General features: G+C 40.2%; 1 protein-coding gene across 2 annotated transcripts in view; it reads left to right on the top strand.

Annotated features, from left to right (window-relative positions):
- Positions 1-27,258, top strand: part of AFF2 (AF4/FMR2 family member 2) — a 349,256-nt gene that overhangs the window by 282,286 nt on the left and 39,712 nt on the right. For both annotated transcript variants that reach the window (XM_040614279.1, XM_040614278.1), the window contains exons 10-11: positions 23,398-23,560; positions 24,093-25,112. In XM_040614279.1, coding sequence (XP_040470213.1) covers positions 23,398-23,560; positions 24,093-25,112 — 1,183 coding nt within the window. The remainder of the gene's footprint in view (positions 1-23,397; positions 23,561-24,092; positions 25,113-27,258) is intronic.

The raw sequence follows: 27,258 nt of genomic DNA, 5'->3' as shown, positions 1-27,258 counted from the left end.
CATAATTCAGTGTAATGGAAACATTCCAAGACAATTAGAAACACAGTCCATACAGCAACCTGCACTCAAAAACTCAGTGTAAAACACTAACCTTCTTTAAAGAGGCAAACCCCATCAAGAAGATGGGGTTATTGAAAGTCCTGAATCCGTTCTTCATAAGCTTTACACTTTGTTTGTATACTAGACTGCATCTTAAATATAAACCTATCATCAGGTTTAGCAAATCAATACCGTAAGAGTGTGAAATGGTCCCCAGAAATCTCCAGAATGCCATTTCACAGTAAAAGCAATTGAAAAAGAAGCTGCAGTGGAATATCTTATGAGATAGCCATTTAGATCACAAAAGGATCATAAAAGTCAGAAGCAGTTTGTTTGAAGCAAGGTTCATAATATAACCATACAGAGCTTGCTGGGAAGAAAGAGGAAAATTGCAAACCAATTTGTGGTTACAGCTTTTTCTGTCAATTCTACAGGGATTTAAAAGTTTTAAAAGGTGGAACTTCTGCCATCTTACATTGCTCAACTAGAAAGAGATAGCTATAATCATAGTAGTTAAACAAACACCAATTATTGAAAGGCAATATAGTCTTCATTAACTTCAAAGCAATTAGCACTTCTTTAGTTCATTTACTACTGAGCAAGGTGGTGTCAAACAGTGGCATTTGTCAGTAATAATCTGAGCTTCTTTTGAGGCTTGCCTTTCTATATTTTTGTAACATTTTTTCAATGAAGTTTTGATACTTTATAGTGCAATTAAGGCACTTATGAAAACATGAGAAGGAATGTTTCTGTGAGCAAATGCCACCTGAGCATGCCACATGTTTCAAACATTTTGTATCACATAACTATGTATTTCTTAAAAGATTATTGTGTCCCAGTGCAGGATAATAAGAGCGAAGCATTCTGAAGTCATATGTCACAAAGCAAACAAACTACCATAACTAACTAACTAACTAACTTCATTTTGTTACACCCATTCAACTCTACTAGTGTCTTGTACACAACCTTTGAATTAATATGTAATCTTTGTTTTTCAGTAAGACCTAACATGCCCTGGCTAACTAGAATGACTCAGGTCAGATTTAAACAAATCCCTCTGATGGCTGGAAACTTAATTAGGTTGCAGATACAAGTCCTTTAATATTTTGTTTTAAATCTTTTTGATTCATGGTTGATTATAAGCTAATATGGAGCCAGTCTAGCTTCTTTTTTGCTTCCTTTTTTTTCAAAAAAAAAAACCCAAAAAAACTAGACAATAAAAATAGTTTCTGTTTATTCTTTTGCTAACATTTCTCCTTAAAGAGTGGCAGTGCTTTAATAAAGATATAGGAAATGAAATTTCAGCTATGTTACACTCAATCAGATTACTTTGGACAAATGAAAAGTAATACTGCCTCCTTTAATACCATTAGAAGAATTGATACTGCAGAATTCTTTTCAGATGGCAGTGCACTGACGATTAGAGGTCTGATGCCGTTTACCCTCTGGTGACACCCGTATGCTGTGTCACTGGCAAATGTCTCAGTGATGAGTTGTGGGCACCGGAGGTGGAGGGCTGATGTGCTGCGATGCACTGGGAGCCCTCCCGTTTTCCTCGCTGCTGCCATCGTAGGTGAGGCTAAAGCCCAGGGCAGGGAGCACAGCCAGGGCTGGGGGAGAGCAAAGGGAGTGTGAACACATGTAACTCGCATGCTTAGGGATGCTCACCACAGTGCTGTTTATGGACTGGGACACAGCCTTGACTCTCCTGCCCTTCTCCCAGGATACAGGAATTATGCGGGATTATTCAGCTACACAGGATCAGGTTCTAATTACAGTATCTTTAAGTGATGGTTGTCCTAAAGAGTCCACATCTGTCTAATGGCGTGAAAACATGCAGGCTGCATTTTTTCTGCTACCTTCTAGATCGCTGACCATGGCCCATTGCAGGAGAGCCTAGCTCCCAGCTGGGGGAGGACTGCATGGCTGTCCCATAGAGGCAGCACAACAGGTCTTTACTGCCTACCTCTGTGTAGTGTTGCCAGAGAGTCCCTGCTTCATGCAGACGCACAGTTGCTGTCAACTGGGGTTCCTCAAGCAGCAGGTATGAAGCTGAACAGGCCTCCAACAGCTCTGCAGTGGGACATGCTGTTGCCCCAGGATCAGGCTAACATTGAGTTGTGCTCTTGATTTCCTAAGCAACTGCTGTTCACTCCTCAGCAGCTGAGCTCCTAGGCTGCAGAGCACTAAATGAGTGCTTGAAGTGATTAGGCATTATTTATCTACATTTATGAACAATGCGTTTCATTCATGTCATCATTTACTGCACATATTGTGAAAGTTATTGGGCTCTTTGGGCGATTTCTGTTCCAGGAAGTGAGTATGGCATTTTTTTGTCTTACATAACCCTCTATTTATCTCCCAGAGCCTGCTCTCTGGATCACCACACTTTTTTTCAGTTTTGCACATATTCTTGTGTCTGAAACAATGAGAAAAAAATGCACATTAAAATGTCTGTTCTAATCCATTTATCAGAGAGGGACAATTACAAATAGCACTTTACCAATTAATTAGTAAGCTTATTCATCGTATAAACTCAAATCATGCTAAGGCAGCTTCTTTTCCTTTGCATGATTTGCACCATTTTTATCATCTTATGTGACTGACGCTGCTGAAATAAATTTCTCGACATGGCTCAGAAAGACAAAGGCAAATTATCTCTTTCCCCAAGTGAGTGTTAATGAGCAGGAGGCTGGTGTGCATCATCTCTACCACTTCTTACAGTGTCCCTTGTTGCAGGCTGGGAAAAAAGAAATCTTAATTATTAAATGCCACTAGAAAATCCTTTGTCCTGGTTTGTGGGTAGGCAGAGCACTTCCCTAGCACAGGGCCATTGGTCTCTGTTAGCCGCATCAGGAACAAGGTCGGTGCAGTGCTGCAGCTGGTGGGCTGGCTAGGCTAACCAGCATGTTAGAAAACTTCACAGTGTTTAATAACAGCAGCAAATACTCCTGGTAACGTAAAATCATCTGCAGACTAGAAGCAAAGGGACACAGATGCCACTGATAGCTGCTCTGTCATTACGGACGTAATGCACAGCCGTCAACTAGTGTAAAGCAGCATTTACTTCATTAGATCAGCATCATTGTATACCAGTGAAGGCTTTATCCCATGAATAAAAACCTCTTCTGGCATATCTCTATTGATTTCTTTGGAGTTACCCCAGCAGATAATTTTGCTCCAAAGCACTGCAGAAATAGGGAAAGATGACAAGATGAGAAGAGGGGCTAATAGCTGAAGCTGAGGTACGAGACATAGAGAGAAGACAAACAGTTTATTGCTTTGGGGTAAACAAGCTAGTTTTCAAGATGAAAGATCTCTTTTTCTTTTTCTTTTTCTTTTTTTTTTTAATCCTGCTTATTTAATAGAATGTAAGTAAATAAAGGCCTGTCTTACCTAGCTAAGCTTATCATAGCATTAGAGTCTCTGAGTAGGGCCAGGAGTCACAGGAATCACACTGGTGTAAATTCAAAATAATTCAACTTTAGTGGCAGAAATAGCTATAACATTTAAAAAAAAAAAAAGTTTCTTTCTAGCTCAGTATTAGGACTTCCAGTCAAAATAGACTTTGTATGGCTAATATTTGCTGTAAAAGATAGTATCAGCAATGAGAAATGGGACTGAGAGACTGTGTCAGTGACATGCAGCTCTTGCTCATGCTCAGAAGTAAAGTTCAGCCACTTTACAGCCACCAGAAGGATTCGGGGAGATCTCGTAAAGCTGTGGATACTTTCAGTAAAACTGAACTGAAAGAAGGCAGTGTATGGTGCTTCTCTATGAAGCTGTGGAAGTTTGGTGTTTTTTCATTGCTTTTTTGTACTTCAGAGCAGCAGCGCTTCAGGGGTATGGTTTAGGATCAGCTCCAGCTCTCAGTCAAGTTAACGTGAGCTGGATCAGTTCCTCCATGACATGTAGTTGTAGTCGAGTTCTATGTGGAAACAGGCAAATGTGATTGAACACATGCCTACGCGCATCATGTGTCCCAGGCAGCTCTGTGGAGGGACCTTCACACTTCTCATTTTGCAAAATGTAACTCTTCAACCAGCATTTTTTAAAAGTCTTTGAAATGTGCAGTGAGTATAACTGATACAGAAGCATCTGACTGCCTTCTGAATAGTCTGAAACTACTTTTCTCTAAGAACCAGAATAGTCTGAAACTACTTTTCCCTAAGAGCCAAACAGTGCTGTTAAGTGCAGTGCAGGCTGATACAGATGATGACGAAGATGCTTCAAGGATCAACACCTGTTACCTGAACAGTCAGCATGGCCAGAAAGCAGGGAACATCCCTCAAGGAGCTACAGTGTGGGTGTTCATAGGGTGAATTCCCCCTGTGCTGTGGGAAGTGGATCTGTGACAAACTATCAATATGGAAGATGTGAGCGGGAGAGTTAGACATGAATATGTGCAGGCATTTGACAAGATATAAACGGTATCGTGGATGTCCCTGGCTGTATTTTACTGCAGCAGCGTTCTGCATTTAGTAAGAAGGAGAAACGCTCTGGTAGAGTCTAGTCCAGTGGCCTAAAAACATGACATGAAACAGAAATCCTAGTTTTCTGTGCTTGTCTTTTTCCCCAAAAATCTCTATAGTATTGGTCAGACAATTCCAAACTTTCCAGCCTGTGTGCCAAGACTGAGACATCTTAAAAACCCTTATAGAAACAAGAGATACTAAAAGTTTTGCTTGGGATTTCGTAAATTGTGGTGGGAAATGCACAGGAGTTTGGAATATGACATTTTGATGAAGACTTCATATATCAAATAAATGTATTAGGTGTTCTCACATATGTGTAATATATGAATTGTAATATATGAGTCCTAGATGGCACACCAGGGTGCAGAAAAAAATCACTCTAATAGTTACATCACTGCAAAACCTACATGTAAAAGGCAGCATGGAAACTCTTAGCAGATCTTTCTGGGTTTTTTGGTTTTTTTTAACGTATTTGAAAGAAACACATAGCTGTTGGTTGTGCATAAAAATGAGGAAAATTCTAGTGTTGTCTGAAAAATTGACAATTTCTTACAGAAAAGAAACTGAAACATATGAATTCAGCTATATTAAGTGTTTTTTCATAAATATCTCCATTCAAATAAAACATTTTGACACTCTTGAAAACAACATACTTTGATTAAATTGATTGAAAGGTTCCATTGGCTTTGCATTGCACTGCGTAAGGCATCCCTCATAGGCAGGATACAGCCAACTTAAAGCTCTCAGCAGGGACTGCACTCTGGGCTTAACTGATTTCATAAAATATTTTAAGTCAATTTAATGAAACAAAATATTTCATTGTGGATGAAATTAACTCAAAGTATTTTATTTGAGTTTTCCCAATAGAAATGTGTTACTTGGAGGGGAGTGTGAAATTTTCTTGCAGGTAGTAATGCCGGTTTTAATGAGGATTTGTTTTTGTCAGATTATCCTGGGGGAGAATTTCGAAGAGCTCTGCTATGTTTTCCATAGAAGAGCTAATTAGGATTGCACTTCTCAAGTCCTGCTGGGGGCAAGATCTGTGGTACAACCTTCTGCATCACCAGCGGAGCACCAGACCCTCCAAATAAGTTATAATAGATTGCAGTACCCCTACCTGAGGATGAGACAGGATCAGGCCATGGGCCTTTGCAGGCTTGTAGGTGAGGCAGTGCCCTTGGGCGATGTAACTTTGCCAGCGTAGAGGGGTGAAGAGCACTGCAAATGTTCAGCTGCTGTTCAGCAAAAGCAGCTGGAGCTGATGTGGCTGATAAAGAGGATTTCTTTCAAGCCCATTGGGCCCAGGGTGATTACTGAACACTACAATCAGGGTCTTTTACTTTTTTTTTCTTTCTTTCTTTTTTTTTTTTTTTTTAAGTTTGATTGCCCTCACATGAGACTGGAAGCCAGAGAAAGGACTGTGGCAGTACAGATTCCTATGATCTCCCCTTGCCATGTAATCAGAAGAGCTCTGCAATTGAATATTTCACAATAATCACTGCATTTTCAATGGGGATGATATAAAAGCAAATATCAAGGCCTCTGGCTGACAAAAGCAGAATACAGAGGGAAAATATGAAAATAGCAACTTACTTCAGCAATAAAGAGAGTATATTTTATACTGCAGTTTTTCTTTTTGTTAAATCATGACTTTCTAGTAAATGACATCCCAGAAGATATTTATCAAAGCAGGAAAGCACTAGAAAGGAGCACCCTGCATTCACTTTAATATTTCTCCTTTTCTTCTGACATTTTCTTGCCTAGAGATCTAATTCCATTAAATATGTACATTTTTGACTGGAAGACTTCTTCATGTATCTTTCAGATGAATCTTAAAAGTACATAAGGTCTGTAGGGCAGGGTTTTTTAAGTGCAAATGAGGCACACAGTAGAATATTGTCTATGAGGCTTTTCAAATTATTTATATTCCTGCAGTGCTTTACCTTTCTCTTTCTGTGATAATGATAAGGAAGAAGTGAGACTCCAATGCACCTTCTGTGGAACACTGTCAAACAACATTAGTCATATTTAATATCTGACATGCAGGAACTTACTTTGGCTGATCTCCATTTTTATTGGATTTATTAGACATTATCATGTCCGTAACTTTCTCTGATCCCATAGTGCATCAAAGTGTTAAAACCCGTTAGGCCCATGATTGGTCAGTGTTAGAGCCCTGTTCAGCTCTTGTCAATGGGTATAAATTAACATTCCCTCATTAAGCCTACTTTGTAGTACATATGAATCTGCTGTAGGAATAATGACAGCTAAATGCTCTGTTGGCCCCCAGCCATGCCCACTTGCGCTGTTCACCTCCAGCCTTCTGAAGCTGTGCAGAGCTGAGCCATGGCAGTGCTTGGCAAGACAAACTCTCCAGGGCTCTTGGGCACTGTGGACAGTGGCATGGGGGCTGACTAGGTGGCTGTTTTCCCTGCACTCCCCCCCCCTTCCAAACAGTGACCTTATGTTGTGTTAGAGGACACTGTGCGATAAGCATTGCTGCTTGAGATTTCCTAAAGGAAAGGTCCTGGCCATTTGCAGTCATTAAAAAATTCATTGCTTTCTCATAAGAATTTGAGTTAAGGGTGTTAATCCTGGTGTCCCAGCCAAATTGCTACTTCAATAATTATAATCTGCCTAAATGCCTGCCTGTACTGCTGCTAGTGTCACCCTCTGAGCATCTCGAGCCTTATTTCAGGTCCCACATTTGAATAACTTGCCTCACCATTGTGCAATCATCTTAGCTGTGCTTTACCAAGAAATATACAGAGCTATGCTGACATAAAGATTGGGATGGTAAGACTTTGCTTTCTCTGATTGTGTTGGAAAGATGTTCAGTGAATTAAACTTCCGCAGAGCGGGGAGGGTCTTTAGCAGAAGGAAGGAGTGACAGAGCGATCTGTTAAGTCTCTCTAGCAGGAATCTGAGAGCTAAGTAAGTCTTTCCAAAGCTTTTGGTGGGCAAAATGTTTGTACCTTCCACAGTGTTACCTAGCTATAACACCTCCAAAAAATCATGTGTTCAAGGTCTGTATGAAATGTAAGGCCATCTTCAGTCCACAAACTCTGGACTAACTATTCCTATCCTAACAAAAACGGCAAATTTTTCAACAGAGCCCCCCTTTCTTCTGGCTGTGGATGCTCATGTGTTCTTGTATCTCCTCAGCTCTTCTCTCAAGACCTCTTACTTCTTCTGTCCTGTTGCAGACTGTCTTGCTGCCCCTTTCATTGGATACTTTAAACTCCCATTCTCTCTTTCTCTCTTGGACCTTTCCTTAAAGCCGCACATGCTAATAATCTATTTTGATGTTTAATGCCTCCCACATCTGACATTGTGGGTCTTACCTAGTCCAGCACTGTGACAATGTGTCACCGGTTTGAGGTGTGGTGTGGAGGCCTGTGAAGGTGTTCCCTACGCAAAGTAAATGCTTACACTCACCGCCTTTTAAAGGGTAGAGTCTATTTTCCCTCATGTTGGCCAGCTTTACTGGGAAAAAAGAAGTGGCTGTGGCCTATGCCACTTAAATATCTCTTCTCCTTTAGGTGACAAGCAGTTCCCCTACATGTGAGCAGCAGCTACTATGCTGAGCAAGGTCCATAGCAAATGTCTTTCTCCTGAGTCTCTCTTATTTACAGAAGTGCAAGTGTCTGTGGGGATGGTTGCACCAAGTGCATATATCTACAAGTTGAACAAAATACAGCAAAAATCAGATCTTTACCTAGCCCAGTGTCTTCAGTATTTCTCTCAGAGCTGATACTTAACCTTTTCCAGGAATTTAGTTTACTGTTTGCTTAGAATATATGAATGCAGAATATAAATAAGTCTTATTTAAAGTCACTGCTAAGAAAGCCTAAACCCCAAATAAGTGACATCAGTGTATTAAAGCATGGCATACTCCCAGTGAAAAATAGTGCCTATATACAGACTCTGTAGCTTTGTGGTTACTTTTGGAGTTCAGCTTCATGTTAGACTTGGAGCCTGAAAGCCTGGACGTAATTTTGGTCTCCACCTTCCCCAACAGAATTCCTTGTGTTTCTCATCCTTGCATATGTTGTTTTGCTTTTGAACTTCATTCAACATGTAATCTGCTATGATAATATTGCCTTCATCTTAAGTACCTGAAGTGTTTTCGGACCGGTGAGTGCCCTCAGCTTCTTTTGCTTTCTCCTTCACTTTTTTTTCTTTTTCTCTTCCTTTTCCTTTTTTACTTCTACTTTTCCTTCTCTATTTCCTTCTCCTATGTGTGGCTAATTGGTCCCACATCTGGAAAGAAATATCCACTTCTGATCAGAGTCCTTCTGGTTCCCTGGCTGAAGGAGGATGCTGCTGTTCATCACTGAAGTCAGACACTGTGAATAGGATGTCACTTTGTCCCTCACTGCCAGGTCAACACCCTTTAAAAGTCTGTAGGCTTATCCTATGTAAATATGGTCCTCCACAGTGTCACCAGCCAGTTTCTCATGTAGTAAAACCCTCAACCCTGCAGCCCACTGAAATCCCAAGCCTTCTTTCTTGTAGGCCTGTTTTTCCAGAGTTCAGGAAAGTGATTGCTGTTCTTTAATTGTTGGTTTGTTGTATGGGACTATTTCCTCTTCTCGAGTCTTGACTTTCAGGTTGCGCTAAGGTCTGCTGTTGTAATTGCACATGGCTTTTGAAAATGGTTAATTCAAAGAATAAGTCATCTAACCTTGGTTGCTGCAAGTTTTGAAAAACCATATTGCAGATGTTAAATTATATCTGAATCTTTTACCTGTCTAAGGAGTTCTTGTGCCTGCTGACTTCTGCAAGTTGTTGTCTGATAACATCTCCCATCAGCTCGATATATTCCCAGAAGTACTTGAACTGTGGCAGTTTTAGTTGAACTGCAATCAGTGTCAGAAAGAAAGAAAAAAAAAAAAGGAAAAAAATGTACCTCTCAGTTTAACACTGAGATTGCAAGAACTTCCCCTCCATGTTTCCTTCCTTTGGGCTGCCTAGCTGCTGCTTTCTACATACACACTCCATCCCCAGATGTTTTGATAACATCTCTGCTGATAAGTACCAGCAATACATCAACAAATAAAAGTGCAAAGTAAATAATCACTGTCAGCAGAAATATATAGTTGAGACAGCACGTTTTGAAATATGCAGAAGTGAGAGTCTGTGATCCTTTGAAGAGCTGGGACCCACGTACACACTGCCATATGGCTGCAGGCACCTATGGGGTCCAATAAGAAGACTGTCAGCAGTTTTTCATTTGCACTTGCGTAGCAGGATGCAAGGTGCATGCACCTCTTCATGTCTTCCGTGTAAAACATCTGAAGACAATGGGTGAGGCATTAGCAAGATAAATACATGGCCAAGCCCCAAAGAGAGAAGACAGATTGGTGCTAGGAGAAAAAATTTAACTATATTTTATGCTTAACAGCCTGCCACAGGAAACTGGTTGAGAGGGGGAATGATGCTAAGCAGGAGAAGTTCCTCCTTTTGTCACAAGGTTTTCCTTGCCTGAATCTCATCAAGCCGTAAAGAGGTTCTCTAAGGCTTCTTGTCCCCACTAGATAACTTTTTCATCCTTGTTTTCTTTTGTTCCTACTTACGCCATTGATAGCAGCCCAAGGGAAGAGGGGTGGGGAAATATGTTGCTTCTGCAAAAATCATTGCAGGAAGAATAGCCAGAACATAAATGGTACTGTTTTGGCTTCAAAAGGGTAAGCAGGTGTCTTAGGAGTCCCAGAAGAGCGATGCACAAGCTTGTACAAACAACCTCCGAATCACGCCTGTTTGTTATTCACACAAACAGAGTTGAAACCGTCTGAATTCCTCAGTTCCCAGAATTCAGATGGTGCACAATGGCCCATAATGAACAGCACCTGGGCTTACCTCAATTACTACACAGAGCTGAACAACAGCAAGAAGGGCTTTCAAGAATATTTTTTCAATAATAGATTTAGTTATGTCTTTCATAATTGGATTCAAAAGCTCAGAATTTCATTTTGCAACTTGTTCATGAAATTTGTATGAAAAAGTCTGGCGTTTATTCAAAAGAAATACTCTATGAACAAGAATTTGCAAAACAGCCAACTGCTGGTAACTAAGCAGCCAAATTACAGTCCAAGCACTTGGCAAATACACCGTCTTTTTTATTATTTCAGTAATTGAATTTCTGTTAAAGCGTGGAGCATAATTTAACATCAGGAATTTATTTATAATACAATAGTGTTTCAGTAATAAATGCATTATTATTGTCACTTTTAATGGAGTCTTATGTATTCCCTCAGAGACTATGTGGCAGACTCTGAGACAACCACTGCATCAGTGTTGTTTGTAGACAATTGAATTAATTGGAGACAGGGTCATTAACTCGACCTGAATACCTCTGATTGCTTCTGTAAATAAGGTTAGAGAGCAAATGGCTAATCTTTGTTGTCATTATAGATTCTTTTTACATTTTCACACTGCCTTGTATATTAAGATCATTTTGCTAAGCAGCTTTTCAGGCTGTCGTCGTGTTTACAGTATTGTCTTGCATGGCATACAACCGTAATTGTATCAGACTTACATTTCATTTCCCATATCTATATAAAACATGATATTAGAGAGAGACCTATTCTGAATTGCAGCACATAAAAACCATTGGACCAACAAATTAATAAACCAAAATGAATAAGCTGTAGCATTAAAAAATAATCAAATCACAAAACAAAAGCTGATTTTGTTTGCTTTTGTTTGAAAATTCCAACCTGCAAGACTTGCCAGGGATAATACATTGAGTCCATTACTCAGTTGGGAACATGACCCACAAGGCCAGCTCTGTGTATACCAGCCTGTGAGTTAAATGTTATCCGGACTTTTGGCATGCATTTTCTTGGAAAAGAAGCAGCAGGCTGTCATTTAAGCGCAGATAGAACACAGATATTTTTCAAGGAGACATCCAAAAAAAGGTTGTGAGCACACTGTTCCATTTCTCAACAAACTTAATAAAGAATGTAGCCTGAGAGGCCTAGGAAGGCATGTGTCAGGAACAAGAGACACCCTAAACTTGAGAATGAGGTCAGGTTCACATTGAACTCAGGGATACCAGCTTGTCATCACTCCCATATTCCACCATATACTTAAAAAAAACACATTGCTTTCTCAGAAACGGTCTTGTAAGTGGAAGAAAACAGCTGGCAGTGTCTTATAATATGCCTGGTATTTTCATGTATTTCTTGCATTCTAAATTTATATTCAAGATGGGCTTGAACCCAAACCCCAGATATGCAGTATGAGTTATCCAAACTCTGGAGGCAAGTGTGGGATCCTGAGTCCATCTGTAACCTAGATGATAAGTGATGTTTTATGAATTCAGATTCAAAAATAACAGCCTCTCCACTTCAAAACTAGCAAGTACAGCTTTCAGCTTCAAAACTCTGCCCGTGTCAAACTCCCATTGACAGTCTGTCGGTGCAGGAATCCAGCCTGACTTGAGCGTGGTGGGAGGAACATGCTGCCACACTACGTTTTCTCTCAGCAGCTCCTGCACAACTCACTTACCAGAACATTTAGGGATGTTGTTCATTTAAAAAGCAAAGGAGGAAACAAAGCATGGAATAGATTCTAATTTGTTCCAGGCTTATGAAGGTATCATCTGAACTTACAGACTGGCCTTTTAGGTTTTGCTCTGCAAAAAGAGAGATCAGCCAAGCAGCAGTGTTACTGAGCTGGATCCAGCCTAGTGCTGATCTGAGATTCATGGTGAGCCCTTTAGGTCTGGGCCACAGTGTCTCTGTCTCTCCCTGCACATTTGTAGGGGATGCAAACACTGGTGGTGTTCACCTTGGGGCCCTGTTGCAGAAACAAAGTCCTGCTCAGCCTCTTGGATTATTTGTGCTCTCTTCAACTGTATGGGCTGGTTTTTGAGCTCTGTCCTTGGTTAATTTAGCTTTATTGTCTATGATATCCCAAACACTGCAGGCAAAATTGGGGGGTGGGGGTGGGGGGTGGGTGTAATTCTAATGCAGAAAATCAGTCAATACTTCGCTACTTCCCTGCTAGTAGAGTGACACCTCAGTACCGATTTTTTTCATTAACAAGCAGGAGAGCTTCAGGTCCATGTAACAGGCAACCTCCATGCCACACTAGAGCATTAGGAGATTGAGGCTGTCTGGGCAGGTGTGTGAAGAACACATTTATACCTTACTAAAGCAATGATTATCAAGCTGAAAACAATTAAAAAAAAATGAAAAAAAAAGGAGATCGAACTTTGCCTATTTACCTCTGTATCCACCAGGTGTTTGGGTCTTCCTGACCTTTGGTTTTTGGCAGACTTTTAACAAATCGTTGCTGATACAATAACCCTTCATCAGCCTGAGGAGAAGTGGGTGGCGGTAATGTTGAAAAATCCATTTCTTGTAATTCAGGAACATAAGTTTCCAGAATGAAAGCTGCTTAGCTGGAAGGTTTTTTAAGAAAAAAATCATTTAACTAATCCTAAAGATCTAAGTTATTTTGTACACATTGAAAAAACCCCAAAACATTGTTTTTTTTCAGCACCCCGTGCACAAAACCCACTTTATGCTCAGTATTATGGTCACTCCACTTCTCTTTTCCTGAACCCCTCTTGGGGAATACAGCGTTTGTCCACAGTCTTTTCCAGGTCAGATTTTACCTGCCTCTCCCAGGCATCCCAGTTTCTCCCAGCCTAGGTTAAGAAAGCAGGCAGTATGACAGAGGGGATAAAGCACTGAAGTAACACTTCAGGAAGGCATCCAGTGTTGCAACTGTTACTTCTGGTGATCCCAGTTAGTCTTTCCCTTTTAAATCAAAGCTGGCTTCAGAGTTATCCTCAGCATGCAAACAGGCAGTGCAATCCTATTTGCGGTATTCAGACTTGACTCCCACGGAGCTGCATCCTGCCGGTGCTGAGCACCACAAGCTCCCTCTAGAAGATATGGTGACTCTGCTTGCCCACAAGATCCCGGCAAGTAGGTGCGGAAGCGAATAGGATCTTCCCTTTATTTTGGTGTTGATGAAAAAGTCTGAAAGGCAAGATTTTCAGCCAGATAGGACTGAAGAATTAAAGATTCCCTGTTTCCTTTTGCTGTCATTCAAAATAACAAGCATAGAAAATTCTGTTTAAAATACCTGAGCCTTTTGACTTAAAGGGTTTTCATGTCGAAGATTTAAGATGTCAGGTTTAAACATGACACTGATAGTATTAGGCAAAGTATGAGAGCAGATACTTGTAGTAACTGTCATTTTTTCTGACTGTTTATTAATGGCCTTTTGTGATTTATAGTGAATGTTGTGAAGGATCTTCAGGTCCATTTATCACTCAAAGAAGCACCTTTTTTTCCTCAATACTTACGTATGTCATAATTAAGGGTGGATGCTGCTTAAAGATTCAGCTCTGTTCTTAGTTTAAGATCCTTCAAGATTATATTTAATCCCAAATAGATTTAATACCTTTTCTTTTCTTTTTCTTTTTTTTTTTTTAATCTCTAAAGCAGCATATTATGTAACTGGCAAAATTCAACGGCATTAAAAGGAGCTCACATTTGACAGAAATATAGTGAAGGTTTAGATATTCACTCCAAATGGAGATTTTCACCCCATTATAAAATGAATTGTAAGGAAGACACCTATGCTTCAGCATTCAGCTTTATTAATATTTCACTAGACAGGTTTCTCCTTGTTCAAAAAACAAGTCATGTGTGCTGAAGTACATCTTTATATCCATGAAAGGCTCTGGTGGTGTGCCATAAATTCATCATGTGCCTTTAGGAATACTTCTTTAAAAACTATTTCAGAGTAATTGCCCATTATTAATAATGATTCCTTTTTACTATTATGGCAGAAGCAGTGAAACTAAGTGTCTGCTTGTGGTTTTCATAAGTGTCTGTGTACTTCTGTGGCCCCTGTTATCCTACAACTTAAATGTGATGAACATAAATATGCTTGGAGTCTCACTATACTATCTGTATTAAAAACAGGGAAGAAGTGCCAGGGATTGAATTATTTTGCCTATTAAAACCCAGAGAGATGGAGGAATCGAGCCAGTTTTCTGAAGTGCCAAACCAGTGCTATAACCAAAGGGTTTTCTTTCTTTACAAAGGTGCTGTAGTCATCTCCATAGAGGTGGATTATTTGTGCCTTAATCATTTGGGTACGTGCCTATGAACCACGCCATGCCTCTAGCACCATTCCTGCTGTCTCATGCTTTGTACAGTGTATAATGCATGGAGATTGCTACCAGTTCATGAGCAGCTGAAGCTCATTTAGTAAAATATTACCAATTTCTTCTGATTGTACTCGGTTTTTATCTCTGACCTTTTCTGTGTTGCTTGTTTTACTCATCATACTCCTGACAGCAGCAACAGTTGGAGCAATCTTGCACCTTTTCTAAGTAGGGGTGGCTTTAACAGACTGCAACAGGCTTTTTTCCCTTCTCTGGCTTGCAGAGACTCATGTTCTCATGTTCCCAGTTCCTGCTCTTTGCTCTGGTCTGGAAGTAGTTATACTGCTGATCTGCTCCCAAGGGATTCCCCTGCAGAGTAAATCCTCAGATGGTTTCCTGAGCTGACATGACACTTGTACATAGCACACAGGTGTGAATGACTGTATGTGTGCTGTAAAGCTCTGGAAAATCAGGATATGCCTTTTGGTACCTTTTCAAGCTCAGAGGTATTGTCTTATACAGGGATAGGAAAAAAATCCTACTTTCTCGTGTTTTCTGACTGCTTGGTCGGTCAGTATAGTAAAATTACCTTTCCTCAGATCGCAGATGAAACTGGAAATGTTAGGGATTTGGAGGTGTCATATGGGTCCGTATGCACCAGTGTGTTTTGGCTCCATAGCTCCCATTTCTCTTCCTACTGGGCTCTGTAAGCTGGATTCTGTTTTCAATTAAAACTGAAGTAGAACTGAGACAGAACAAGAAGGGTAATTAATTTGCAATGTTACGTTTCCAAGTTTCTGCCATACATGAATGAAAAAAAAAGCCAACACTTTGCTTTTAGAGGTTCACTTTGGATGTTTTTTATCATGACCACACTTAAAATTTCTGCTGAAATCAGTAAAATCAAAGTGCAAATGTGTGACTCAATAAAAAACTTTTAATGCTAACTTAAAATTGTAAACGATAGAGGGGTGAATGAGCGCTTCTAAACTCCCACAAAAGATGCACAAAGTGTATGGAAAGATGCAGTATCCCACATTTCCTTTGTGGAAAATAAATAGATTTCTATGTATCAATACTCATATCTAGCTTGATTCAGTGGGGCAATATTGATATAATAAAATGGTTCCATTTACATCAAATGAGGCCCTTTGGAGTCTCACGGTAAGAGATAGTATTCTTGTTCTTCCAGATGCCAGACAAACAGTAGCACATCAGGGCATAGTACAAATAATGCTCTCTGACACTTGAATCCATTCACTAAAATATTGTACTTCAAAAGCTCTACATACATTGCCTTCCCTGAATAATATCATGCTCACAAAATTGTTTCCAAACTCTGAGGTGAGCAGGGTGATGCATGCACAAATCATGGATACAATATTGCTTTTAATATGCAAAATCCCCTTCTCTTCCATGTCAAGTGTGTATAGGAGTGCTGTGAAATTGGAAGGAGAGCAATTACCATACCAATAGTTCAGAAAGTTTTTTATGTGCACCATTAGGGATGTGCCATTAAAATTCTTCCTCTTCTGTTTGGTTGGGTTTTTTTACAATTTCACAGGCAGTTTGATACGTTACACCTGTTCTTCATTGCAGGTGTGATGAAGAATCAGAACTTACTGTAGCCCAGGAATAAAACCTGGAAGAGGGTCAGAATATGACAGTAAAAACATTACCATGCTTAAAGTCACACTGCGGATGTATGTACACAGTTCCACCTAGGATTTGTGGCTAAAGTAATTCTTTATTGGAAGGCTTTGACCTTGTTACGGATTCTTGGCAGCTTTTCCCCACTCTATTCATTACTAATGCAAGCTGTCAATCACTTTAGTTCTGCTTTGACATAGATTGTGGCTCATAGGAGTTAGCTCTGTCATTCTTTTTATTTCTTTCATCTTTACTATCCTTTTTTATGGTCTTTAAGGCTAGAAGTATAAAAGGGTTATATGTATATGAAAAAAAAAATCTGTTTCAGAAACACTAGCAACCTTGTTATAAACAGTCTTTGATTAAAACAGTTACTTTTGAACACAGTAAAATGAGAATGTAGCTTTTTACACACAACATCTTGTAAATTACCCTCCCCCTCAAAATAAATCAGAACTCCTATTTGCATTACAGTGTTCAGGATTGATACAGGCAGATCAGCTGCCACTTCCTGAATAACATATTAGGTTTTCCCCTTCCATGTGTTTTGACATGAGAGCACCATCATAAGTGATGTCTTACTATGCATGCTAATGTTAGCTGATGTAACAATTTCCACACCTTATTTCATTTCATTGACCTGGGTGCTGATTAATATTTCAGAAGGGCTTGATACAGATTTTCAGTTCCTGTGTCAACCCAATCTTTGAAAGTTTAGATTTGAATTCTACCAGCCTGATGATAAATAATTTAATACTAACCAATGGAAAGGCAGTGAACAAATCATTCAGAGCAATCCTTTTCTTTAAAAAGCAATCTAATGGCAGTCATATGTAAGTTTGAAGATATAGATATGAACAATTTATTATTAAAAAATGGCAGCTCCCTTTCAAATTAGAGGAGAATATTACTTCCTGATAGTGGTGTAAGAATAGAAGAGAAATAAAACTTCATTATTGAGCAGTTATGGTATTAAATTATGACACTAAATGCTAATCTGCTAGATGCTGCTCTATTATTATCTGCTAGAATAATGAAGCAGCCTTTTTTTGAACATTTATGCAGAATTCAGTGAGCCCAGTAACTCCTAGTAATGCCCCTCAGCTTCACAGTTTTTCTGTAGAAACAGACTCTGGAGGAGAGGTTGGGCTAGCTTCCGAAAAGCTGAAACCAGTTTGTTCCTCAATCTCTCCTATCAGAATAAAGTGCAGTGAGTGGGAGAACAGCAGTATCTTCCCCAAGAGTGAGTGTTAGCGTCTGCTCTGGTAGATGCTGTAGTGTACGTGTAGTGCACAAAAGTCTTGTTCAGAGCAAAGGGTACCCACTTTTCAGTGTCCTGTGCAATCAGAGTCTTTGTTCTGAGGAATCTGCATTTTAAATAAACAACCCAGATTAAGGGTAGCCAAAATATTCTTTCTTTTATTCAGCAGGAACTGAGTATTTTCTTCTCAGACACAAAGCAAAATTAACCCAAGTCCCAATCCAGTGCCTCAACAGGAAGATCAACCACTCTGTCAAGCCTGTAGTCAGTTTTCCAGCATAGACCTTCCCCTTTCCAGATTCCATTGATTTAACTTTCCCTAAAAATAGACCTGTGCATTAAAGCAACCTTTGTAGAGTGCTGCTTCTTGTGGAAATACATTGCCAGCATTGATATACTGTTAACTCACTGGTCAGTTCCCATCTACAATTTCCCATTGCCCAGCAGCTCTCTGCTTTCTCAAAGTTTACGTTTTGGTTTCTGGGTAGAGCAATGGAAAAGTGGCCAATTCATCGTTACCCTAAAAAGGAAGAGTTGGAATGAATAAACCTATTGTTGGAGGGCACCATCTATTTGCCAAATTCTCTTCACAGTAGTTAGCACGACTACGTCTTATTGGTGGAAAGTCAGGGAGACAGCGAAGGACTTGAGCAGAATTTTTGTTCCTTGATCAATTTTACTGCAGTAGTCTGAATTATATGACTTTTATTTTTACATATGTATTTACAGGGTAAAAAGTTTATTATTTTTCTTATTAGAGGTTAATGAGTTTTAGTATTTCGCATTATCTTTGTTGTAACTACCAGGTTTAATCTTGAAAATCATTTATTACAACAGTAGAGTAAATGATGTGTTGAAAATAATGTAATAGTCCAGATGACAACAACAACAAAAAAAAAGTGTAAGCTGCATCTCAAGCCTTCAGTTCTCTAGGCAGCATAATAATCCAGGCACATAATAATGCCATGTCTACTTTTAATTGGCTTTGGGGAAATAACCCATGAGTTAAAAAGTAGACAAGCTGCAGGGAGACATTTAAATTTAGGCAAATCACCCGTACCAGTGGAGATGGTGTGTAATGAGCTTGATGGAGTTCCTCACCAGCAGCCGTCAGCACCCACACACTTGCAAGTCTCCAGTGCTCTGTAGTTAAGCTTGAGCTCCACAAGTGCTGAAAACCACTGGCAGGTACTGGTGATACTGGTGTTTGTACCCTCCTTCAAGACATTTCTCATCTCATACTTGGTGCACAATCATGCTGCAAAGCAGCAAGGGACAGGGGAAGTGCCGTGCACTGCAAAAGCAGAACAGAGAGAGGTAAAAGTGCTGCAAAGAGCTTCCTTCTAAATTGTGGTCAGATGTGCAGGTCTCTTCTGTCTGCTTCATTGTTTGATAGCAGGGAGACCAGCTTATCAGTCTGCAGGCAATTGGAGACATCATTGTGATGGCCTCTGCAAAAGATGGAGGTTTGGTTCTCCTCCCACCAAGAGTATGGGTGTCACTCCAGCGTCTCTCATCTCTGTGGCACAAGAGAAGCTACTCTGGAGAGGGGTAAGCAGATGCTGATCCAGGTGGGGATCCTTGCTGCTGAGTCAGCTGTATTTTTTCCTCCCAGATAGCACACCTGTGGTCAGGGCTCGGGGTTGAGGCAGAGCATGTCTGACTACCCGGCAGGATTCAGCTCAAGTGCTGAGCACAGGGCTTGGAAAATAGTGAGAACAAAATTAAAAGTGGAGCAAAGCTGATGTTTCCATTAGCTGCAGAGAGGCCTTGCACTTAGAGAATGTGAGAGACCTGCGGTGAGTATGAGGATGATTGTATTACTGCTAATGTTTGCTTTGTGTGTTTGGATTGCAAGCTCTTTGGCCCAAGGACTGTGTCTCACCATGTGTTTACACAGATCCCAGCACAGCAGGTCACTGGTCTCAGTAGGGGCCTCCAATCTCAATGAGAATAATGAACAGGCTTTTTTCTAAGTGTTATTTACCCAAACAATACTGTGTTCCATTGTGCAGCATTTTTTTTATTAATATTTTTTTCCAGTTCAAATGAAATAAAAACATTGTCCACCCAAACAGTGAGGAACAATATGCGTGCTCATCTCCTGCTGGGAAATAAAAATTCAAGTTTCAAATACCAGCGTTTCCTGCCCCCTTTAGTCACTTTGAGGACTTGTGTCTGATGATAAAATACTTTAAATCCATTTTAAACCTTGTCCAGGCTGGCATTCCTTGCCTGGATCTTAGCAACACAACAAAGCTTGCTTTGAAAGTCTCTTCAGTTCGTGTAGTTGATACTTATGTGAAGAAGGCAAATTTATTTGTATAACAGCTCTTTGAATGAACATTTGCAGAATCTGTCCCAGCATCTTATAAAACACGTGATTTAACTTTAAAGCTGAAGAAGTCTTTGGGAAGAGTGCAAACAAACCTGTTCCTTGGAACTAAAAGATACATTTTATTTAAAGAAAAAAAAACCCAGAAGACAACCCAGAAACTCTCCGCTAAGCTCAATTTATTGGGAGCAATTATTATTTTTTTTCTGTGCACTTGTATGTGAAAGGCCTGTATATTTTCTTCTGTTCTGCTGAACAGCATTATTAAAGTTGATTGTGTATGTAGCTATGTGCAAGATCTCTCTATCTTTGCTATGGCAAGATGCTAGGAAAGGCATTTTGGGTCTTATCTGATTGTTTTGCAAAGCGTACAAACAGAGTTACTTGCAACCCAAACTACCTGATGAAAAGTGAATGCTTCTGCTTTAAAAATGCAGATCAGCAAAGATGCCTTCAGCATGAAATGGCCTGATGTAGCCAAGGCATAATTTTATTATCCCAGATGAAAGACAAATATGACCTCATTGTGTTTTGTATGAAAAACATTATTTTGAGTCTGTCTGGTTCCTGCAAGCTTGCTGAGCTATGTTATTCAGTAATGTTTGGCATATGATAACTTTTTCTGAGGCTGGTGTGCAGAAAGAAAATAAGGCCAGGTTGGAGCTGCCATCTATTTCCATGGGTTTATTCTTGCCCTTTGAGTTCTTTGTCAGACAGTTACAGTCTGCTACAGTACAACTCCAGTTGTTTTGTGTAAGCACATGCCAGCTACAGTGTCACTTCTCTTCCAGAGTGCTAAAAGATGTAGGTTGTGTTTAAAGGCTAGAAAGGTCTGCCCTTAGCTGCTGGGACGCTGGCTTTTCCTTCTTTGATCTATTATAAGAGGTGATATTCTTTAAATCTGTTATCTTAATGAGAGCAAACTTGCCAGCACTGACAAGAGAGCATTTTCTTAGGCAGATCTGCCCAGATGTGTGAGCAGCCCCACACAAATCCTTCTGTATGGGGGTTACCTGGGCATAAATCACCCAGGCAAGGAGCTTTGTCACTGCAAGAGTCTGCAGGTGTATATGCCCAGCTACAACGAGGCTATTCCCTGCAGGAACTGGCCCGCAGGGGACTTGGCTGATGCCCCACCAGCTCGATGCAGCCATGGGCCCTGCTACTCTCTGCAGGACTGGCATGTGCCGGGCAGCCGCATCCCTGGCGCTGAGCTCTCGGAGAGGCTGCTGAGGGTTAACTTCTCTTCGTCTTCACAGCTGCCTCTCTGCTAGGGCTGTGGGAACTAGAGTTTTCAGCAGGGATGGAACATTAATATTGCTCTGTTCACTTCCATTTTGGGATGAAAACAGAAAATAGAAGTGAAATAGATGAAGCTGACAGATTTAGGGAAAAAAGTTATTTCTAAATTACAACTTCATTGTTATGATAATCCCATAATTTTTTTTTTTTTCAAGGCTAATGTTTCATTTTGATATTTTAGAATGGAATTGCAGTGTTTGCCGCCTCAGTCTGGGAATCCTTGAATTTTTTTTCTTCTTTTTTTTTTTCTTATTCTTTCTTCTTGAAAACAATTGTAATGAAGTAGGAGAATTTGGTTTTTATCCACCTTTAGGGCTTTCCAAATAGAAAATATAAGACCAAAATTACAAGATACTGATCTGAAAGGCAAACTTCCCTACAGACACATTCACTTTTATCCCACTGTTCTGTTTCCTTTACTGTAAAAAAGAAGTGGAAAATGTATTTCCCAACACTTCCTTGAGCTTGACTGAAATGGAGGGATAAAGAAAGGAAAGCAAGTGCACAAACGGTTTCCAAAACTAATGACATAAATGCAAACTATAAGATCCATTTTTTTTAATTCAGCAATGTTTAGTTTTTCATACTACTATTGGAAATGCCCATATTTTTAACAGCATCTGTTCTTTTGATTTACCTGTTACTTCCAGTTGAATTTTTTTAAGTAACTCTACTTGAGTCAGTTGAGTGAAGAAGAGCCACTAGAAGAAGAAGAAAAAAAAAAAAAAGTATATGCACTTAATGAGCAACAAAGTTAGTGATCTGTAGCAATTACCCAAGTGAGTAATTTTGTTTCATTAACGCACCCTAAAGCACCAAGCTGTTTTGTCAATGGGCACTGCAGGGCCATTGCAATGCTCAAAGAGACAGTTATGTTACCAACCACGGTGTAAGGGATAGGTTTACCAACAAGGAGGGAGAGAGAAAGTAGCTTAGTGTAAGAAGAAAATTAAAGACCATCTATTATTGTCCCAGAAGCCAATTGCAATACTTGTAAAAGACTCTAGCAGCGCAGGGTCACACATCAGTTTTTTCTGGCTTTCCAACTTCCAGTTTCTTGGTTATTGTGATTTTTTTTTTAAGAGGACATCATGATGCACATAGCATCTTAGTTTGAAAGGGGAAGGAGGGCATGTACCTGGCTTACCTGAATCCTTCTCAGAGGAAAGTAGAAAAGGAAATAGAAATGAAGTCAAAGCTGTATTACAATTTCTAAGCATCTCTGGATCACTCAATACGGGACACACACAGCGTATGATATATTAAGGTGAAGTATTGAATATCCATAAAGAAGTACCAGCAAATGGTGTCAATTTTCAAACACTTTGCTTTGTCAGCTTCACAAATTTAAAATCAATCATCAAAAAGTCTCTGTATAGATCAGCTGAAGAGACATAAAACCTTACGGTTATCTCCCTGACAAAAAAAGTTGAAATTAAAGATGAATTTGTAAAGACTCAGACTGGCAGAATTCTGTAGTGCTAAAAACGGGGGTCAGCCAACCTCTCAGTTTAGAAATAAATGCTGAGGAAAAACAATGACGCCCAGTGCACTGCTAATAAATACATCTTGGAGGACAGTTGAACACGCAGAAAAATAGATTTCACAGAGAGGCTTATTTTCAGCCTGAATGCCATTTTCTCACTGCATTATCATAAACATGAGAGAAAAACAGCTATAAATAAAAATTTCTTGGGTAGTCTCTGGAGATTTGTCAAAAACACGTAGTTTTTGTATGCCACAGTGTAAAAGTATTCATTAAAATTAAATTTTAAAATGCCCTGTCCAATATTAGTTGCCTGATGTCCTTCCTTTGATCATAAATTATAAATGAACCAGGAAAAAATGAAGAAACCATGATTCCATTAATGAATTATTTAAGTGTGATTGTTAGTTTTCGCAGTCATTGGGCTAATAAGCTCAGGCTTGTGACACTGAAGTGTTTCTCATTTGAAGGGTGATGGTGATGCTGTTAACACCAGTATCAGCGTGTGCCATGAAGCATAAACCCAGCTGGCCCCTTTGGTGGCTGTGCTGTGGCATGGCTGCAGGAGCTTTCGCTGGGTCTGTACTGCAGGGGGGGGGAGCTGACCCTGCGGAAAGTCAGCAGCAACAGGGTTCCCTGGGTGGCTCCCCACAAGGCAACACTTTAAAAAAGACAGGCAGATACTGACACAAGAGGATCTTCTCCCTACAGCAGCCTGCCAGTGCCGGTGGCACACACAACCAGCTTGGCCCATTCCAGCGGCGGCTCTGGGAGTTCCAGTGAGTCCGAGAGCAGTTCTGAGTCCGACTCCGACAGCGAGAGCAGCTCCAGCGACAGTGAGTGCAACGAGGAGTCGCGCAGTGCCACGCCGGAGGTAAAGCCACGCTCCCAGTTCCCTCCCAGTGGGGCCTTAGAGGGGAAAGAGTGGAAGGGAGTGAAATCCTGCTCCCTGTTAGGAAAATGTTGGAGTTCTGTGCTGTTTGATGCTGTCGACTTTTTTTGTACTTTACAGTTTTATGTGTATGACCCACATACTCATTCTAGCTTTTGGAAGAATCCTTCTGGCCTACATTTGAATTGCTTTAAAGAAATATTTAGATTTTTGCCAGTAGCTAGAGAAGATTTTATTGACACAGTATTCATCTGGGACTAAGGAAAAGCAACGTGACAAAAATATGTCTTCAGGGACTAGCTAAACTTTTTCGTTGTATTAAATTTCTCCAGGGCCACATTGTAAACCAGATAAGGAAGCCTAATTAACCATAAATACTCCATAAATTCTCCCATAAAAGTAGCAGTCACCACTAGTTGACTGAAATAAAAGGGTACGTTAAAAACGTTCTCATTTAAAGGGAAAAGCATTGCTTCTGACTGAGATTTGTTCCCTGTCATTCTTCAAACTGCAGCCTGAACCTCCCTCAACAAACAAATGGCAGCTGGATAAATGGCTAAATAAAGTTAACCCCCACAACAAGACCATCATCAACAATCAAAATGAGCCTCACAGCGAGAGTGGTGCCCAGGCCCAGAGCAACCAGCAGGCCGAAGGGCCAAACAAAGGGAAGCTCAACAGCAGCCTGCCCCCGACCGATTCCAAAGACCGGGCGATCCTTAGTCCCATCCGAGAGAAAGCCAAACCGCGGGTTGCCCAGAAAACCCCAGAGGCAAAAAGCTCCAAGCAGAAGTCACCAGCTCATAATGAGCCAACTTCACAAAGGACTACTGGGAAAAAGCAACCCAAAAAGGTAGAAAGGACTTCCAGTGTAGAAGAGTATAACTGGCCCAAACCAAATAATACCAGCAACACTCCCAAAGAAAAAGACACACAGGAACCCCCCGAGCAGCCAAAGGTTCGAACTAAAGCAGCAGTTGGGAAGACTGCTCCAAGGAAAGAACCACGAACTAGCACAGGTCTCACTTCAGAGAAGAAAAAGTACAGAGGCCCCAGCAAAATTGTCCCCAAATCCCGGGAATTCATTGAAACAGATTCATCTACTTCTGACTCAAACACAGACCAGGAGGAGAGCTTGCAGGCTAAGGTATTGCCAGCCTGCACTGGGTCTGGCAACGGTGTCAAAGTGAAGGACTCTGGCAGTAACATCCTCAGCGTAAGTAGTTTAACCAGCAATGGCAGCAACACATCCATTGACCAGACCAGCAATGACCTGGAGGAGCAGCTCTTTTCTCCTATCCCGATTGTACAAAATGAACTTCTATCCCCACTGAGAGAATATGAAGAAGTCAAATCTCTGTGGGTGAAAATAGACCTTAGTTTACTCTCTAGGATACCTGGACAAGAGCCTTTCGAGACCACGTCTGTGAAAAGTGAACCAAGAGAGGCAAATGTGAAACACAGGCGACCATCTCGGGAGTCCCCTACCCCAGCAGCTGAAAAACCACCCACAAAATCCAAAAGGAAACACAAGGTAAGTAATTTTCATCATTTGGAGAAAAACACTGAGTTTCCATGCATCTTCAGGGTCAGGACCGTAGTCAGCGATTCCTCACTGCACCTGCAGCAGAGCTGTAAGGAGGCACCGTAACACTGAGCCTTTATTGTTTTCACAAAGGACATGCATTTACCAGTATGTTACAAATTAACACCAGAAACTAGTAAAAAAAAAAATCCAACTGACAAAATCAATGAATAGTGTATTCTTTTTGAGATTTGTCTTACAAGCTTTTTCACTGTATTTGCTCACTTACCCATTAATTTCCAGTGTTCTTTAATCTGCAGAAAGATTCCCAGTGATGACTTTGTATTACTATAGGTTCAGCCATACCTAAAAAATGTGACTTTTATTTGGAAGGCAGGGCTTTATTGTCTGCAGAATTAAGGCATTTTCACCACTGGCTTAAACAGGCGTAGCTTAATTAAATTCAATGGGATGGTGCTTGCTTATGCTTCTGGTGAATTTAGTCTTTATATTGTTTTGCTGTATAAACAAATGTGGTTCATAGAAATACCATTTGCTTAACTGGCTGTTTTCTCTACAAAGCTACCTGAAAAAGCAAATACATTTTGATTTAAGGCATTATGTTTTATCATGTGTTTTATGTTATTTATGCCCAAGGGTATCCTATCTTGTGGGATATGACAGTGCACTTCAAACTAAATGTGTTTTCAGAAAAGAAACTGAAGTTTTATATCATAAATGATTTTTTGTAGTCAGTTTTTCCAGCTGAAATCGTTGTGCTCTGCTCTGTCTGTGATAAGTCGACATAGCGTATGGTGGTTTTTACCCCAAATTTTATAAATTACTGGGAATGTGACTTCAGCTGTCTCTTCTAGTGGACTTCTTGAAATCCTGAGTTTGAGCAGTCCAGTGGTACGAGAGAGTTAACACAAGACAAAGACAAACAATGCCAGACAGACACAGGGTCTGCACCCCTGCCTACATGAGTCACTGCACTGGCTCCTTCCCTGTTGAATTAAGTGGAAATAATCACATAAGTAAACTCAGCAGGTTTTTATTTAGTTTATCGTCTAGCTGTATACTAAAGGCACAGATATAAGAAAGAAGGAGAAAAGACTAGAAAGGGAAGGGATGTATAAGTGTCCATGCTTACGTGTATGTATAAGTATACCAGAGTGCATATTAATTATACAGAAAACCTTGCTAGCTAACTTAGTGGAGTGTCAGTGTGATGAAGAAGGTGTCTTGGCTAAAACAACGAGTACAGTATTGGCAACTAAACTGAGGACTGCCCGGAAAAAAACAAACAAACCCAAAACCAAAAACAAACAAACAAAAAAAAACAAACCAAAACAGGGTTCTATGAAAGTTGGAACTTCATAAATTCATTAGCTGGGACTTTGAATCAGAAAGTAACAAAATGAAGAATCTCACTCTGGGACTGTACAAACACCAGCTACGCTCTGAAACAGCCCGTTCAGTTGCTGTATGATTGTTCCCTGCTACCCAAGGGGGAAACAAACCAATTAGGATGACTTGAGGGTATATCAACAGTTAAAACAGGGTAGGGAGAGCCTGATTTGTGATTCTAATTCATGCTATTAAAAGATTTATTTTAGCCATCTACTTGTGGGCTTGAAGGCTGATATGAAGGTTCCAGTGACAGAGCAGTAATCAGCTTTGCTTGTATCATCCTAGTTCAGGCACAAAAGTCATGCATCAGGGAATCTTTCAAAGCAAATTTTAAACCAGCTATCACTGTTAATGACTAGCCCAGCTCAGTCCTGTAGCCTTTTAGTCCTGTGAGGAATACTTACTCAAGGAAGTTTTCCCATCAACTTCCATTAAGTCAATGAGTAAAAGCTATTTACTCGAGTAAGATTTGGTGCTATCAAGTCATTCCATCTGAATTATTAATTAAATTCCAGTGCACTACAGAAGAAAGCTATAGCACATGAGGCATTTTGCTTCCTAATTATCTGGTTATGTCACTTGTTATATAACTTCATGTCATGTGTTTGGAGCATGTTTAGCCCTGATTTCAGGTGACTTTCACTGCTCTTAGACCATTATTTTAACTGCTGCTACTGTAAAGGAAATACACTGAGATTCCTGAGCTCCTCTTAATGGCAAGTGAAATTGTGCATAGATGCTG

The sequence above is a fragment of the Falco naumanni genome, chromosome 14 (genome assembly GCF_017639655.2).
Source record: "Falco naumanni isolate bFalNau1 chromosome 14, bFalNau1.pat, whole genome shotgun sequence".
Lineage (NCBI taxonomy): Eukaryota > Metazoa > Chordata > Aves > Falconiformes > Falconidae > Falco > Falco naumanni.
This window is presented reverse-complemented; position numbering and strand designations above follow the sequence as displayed.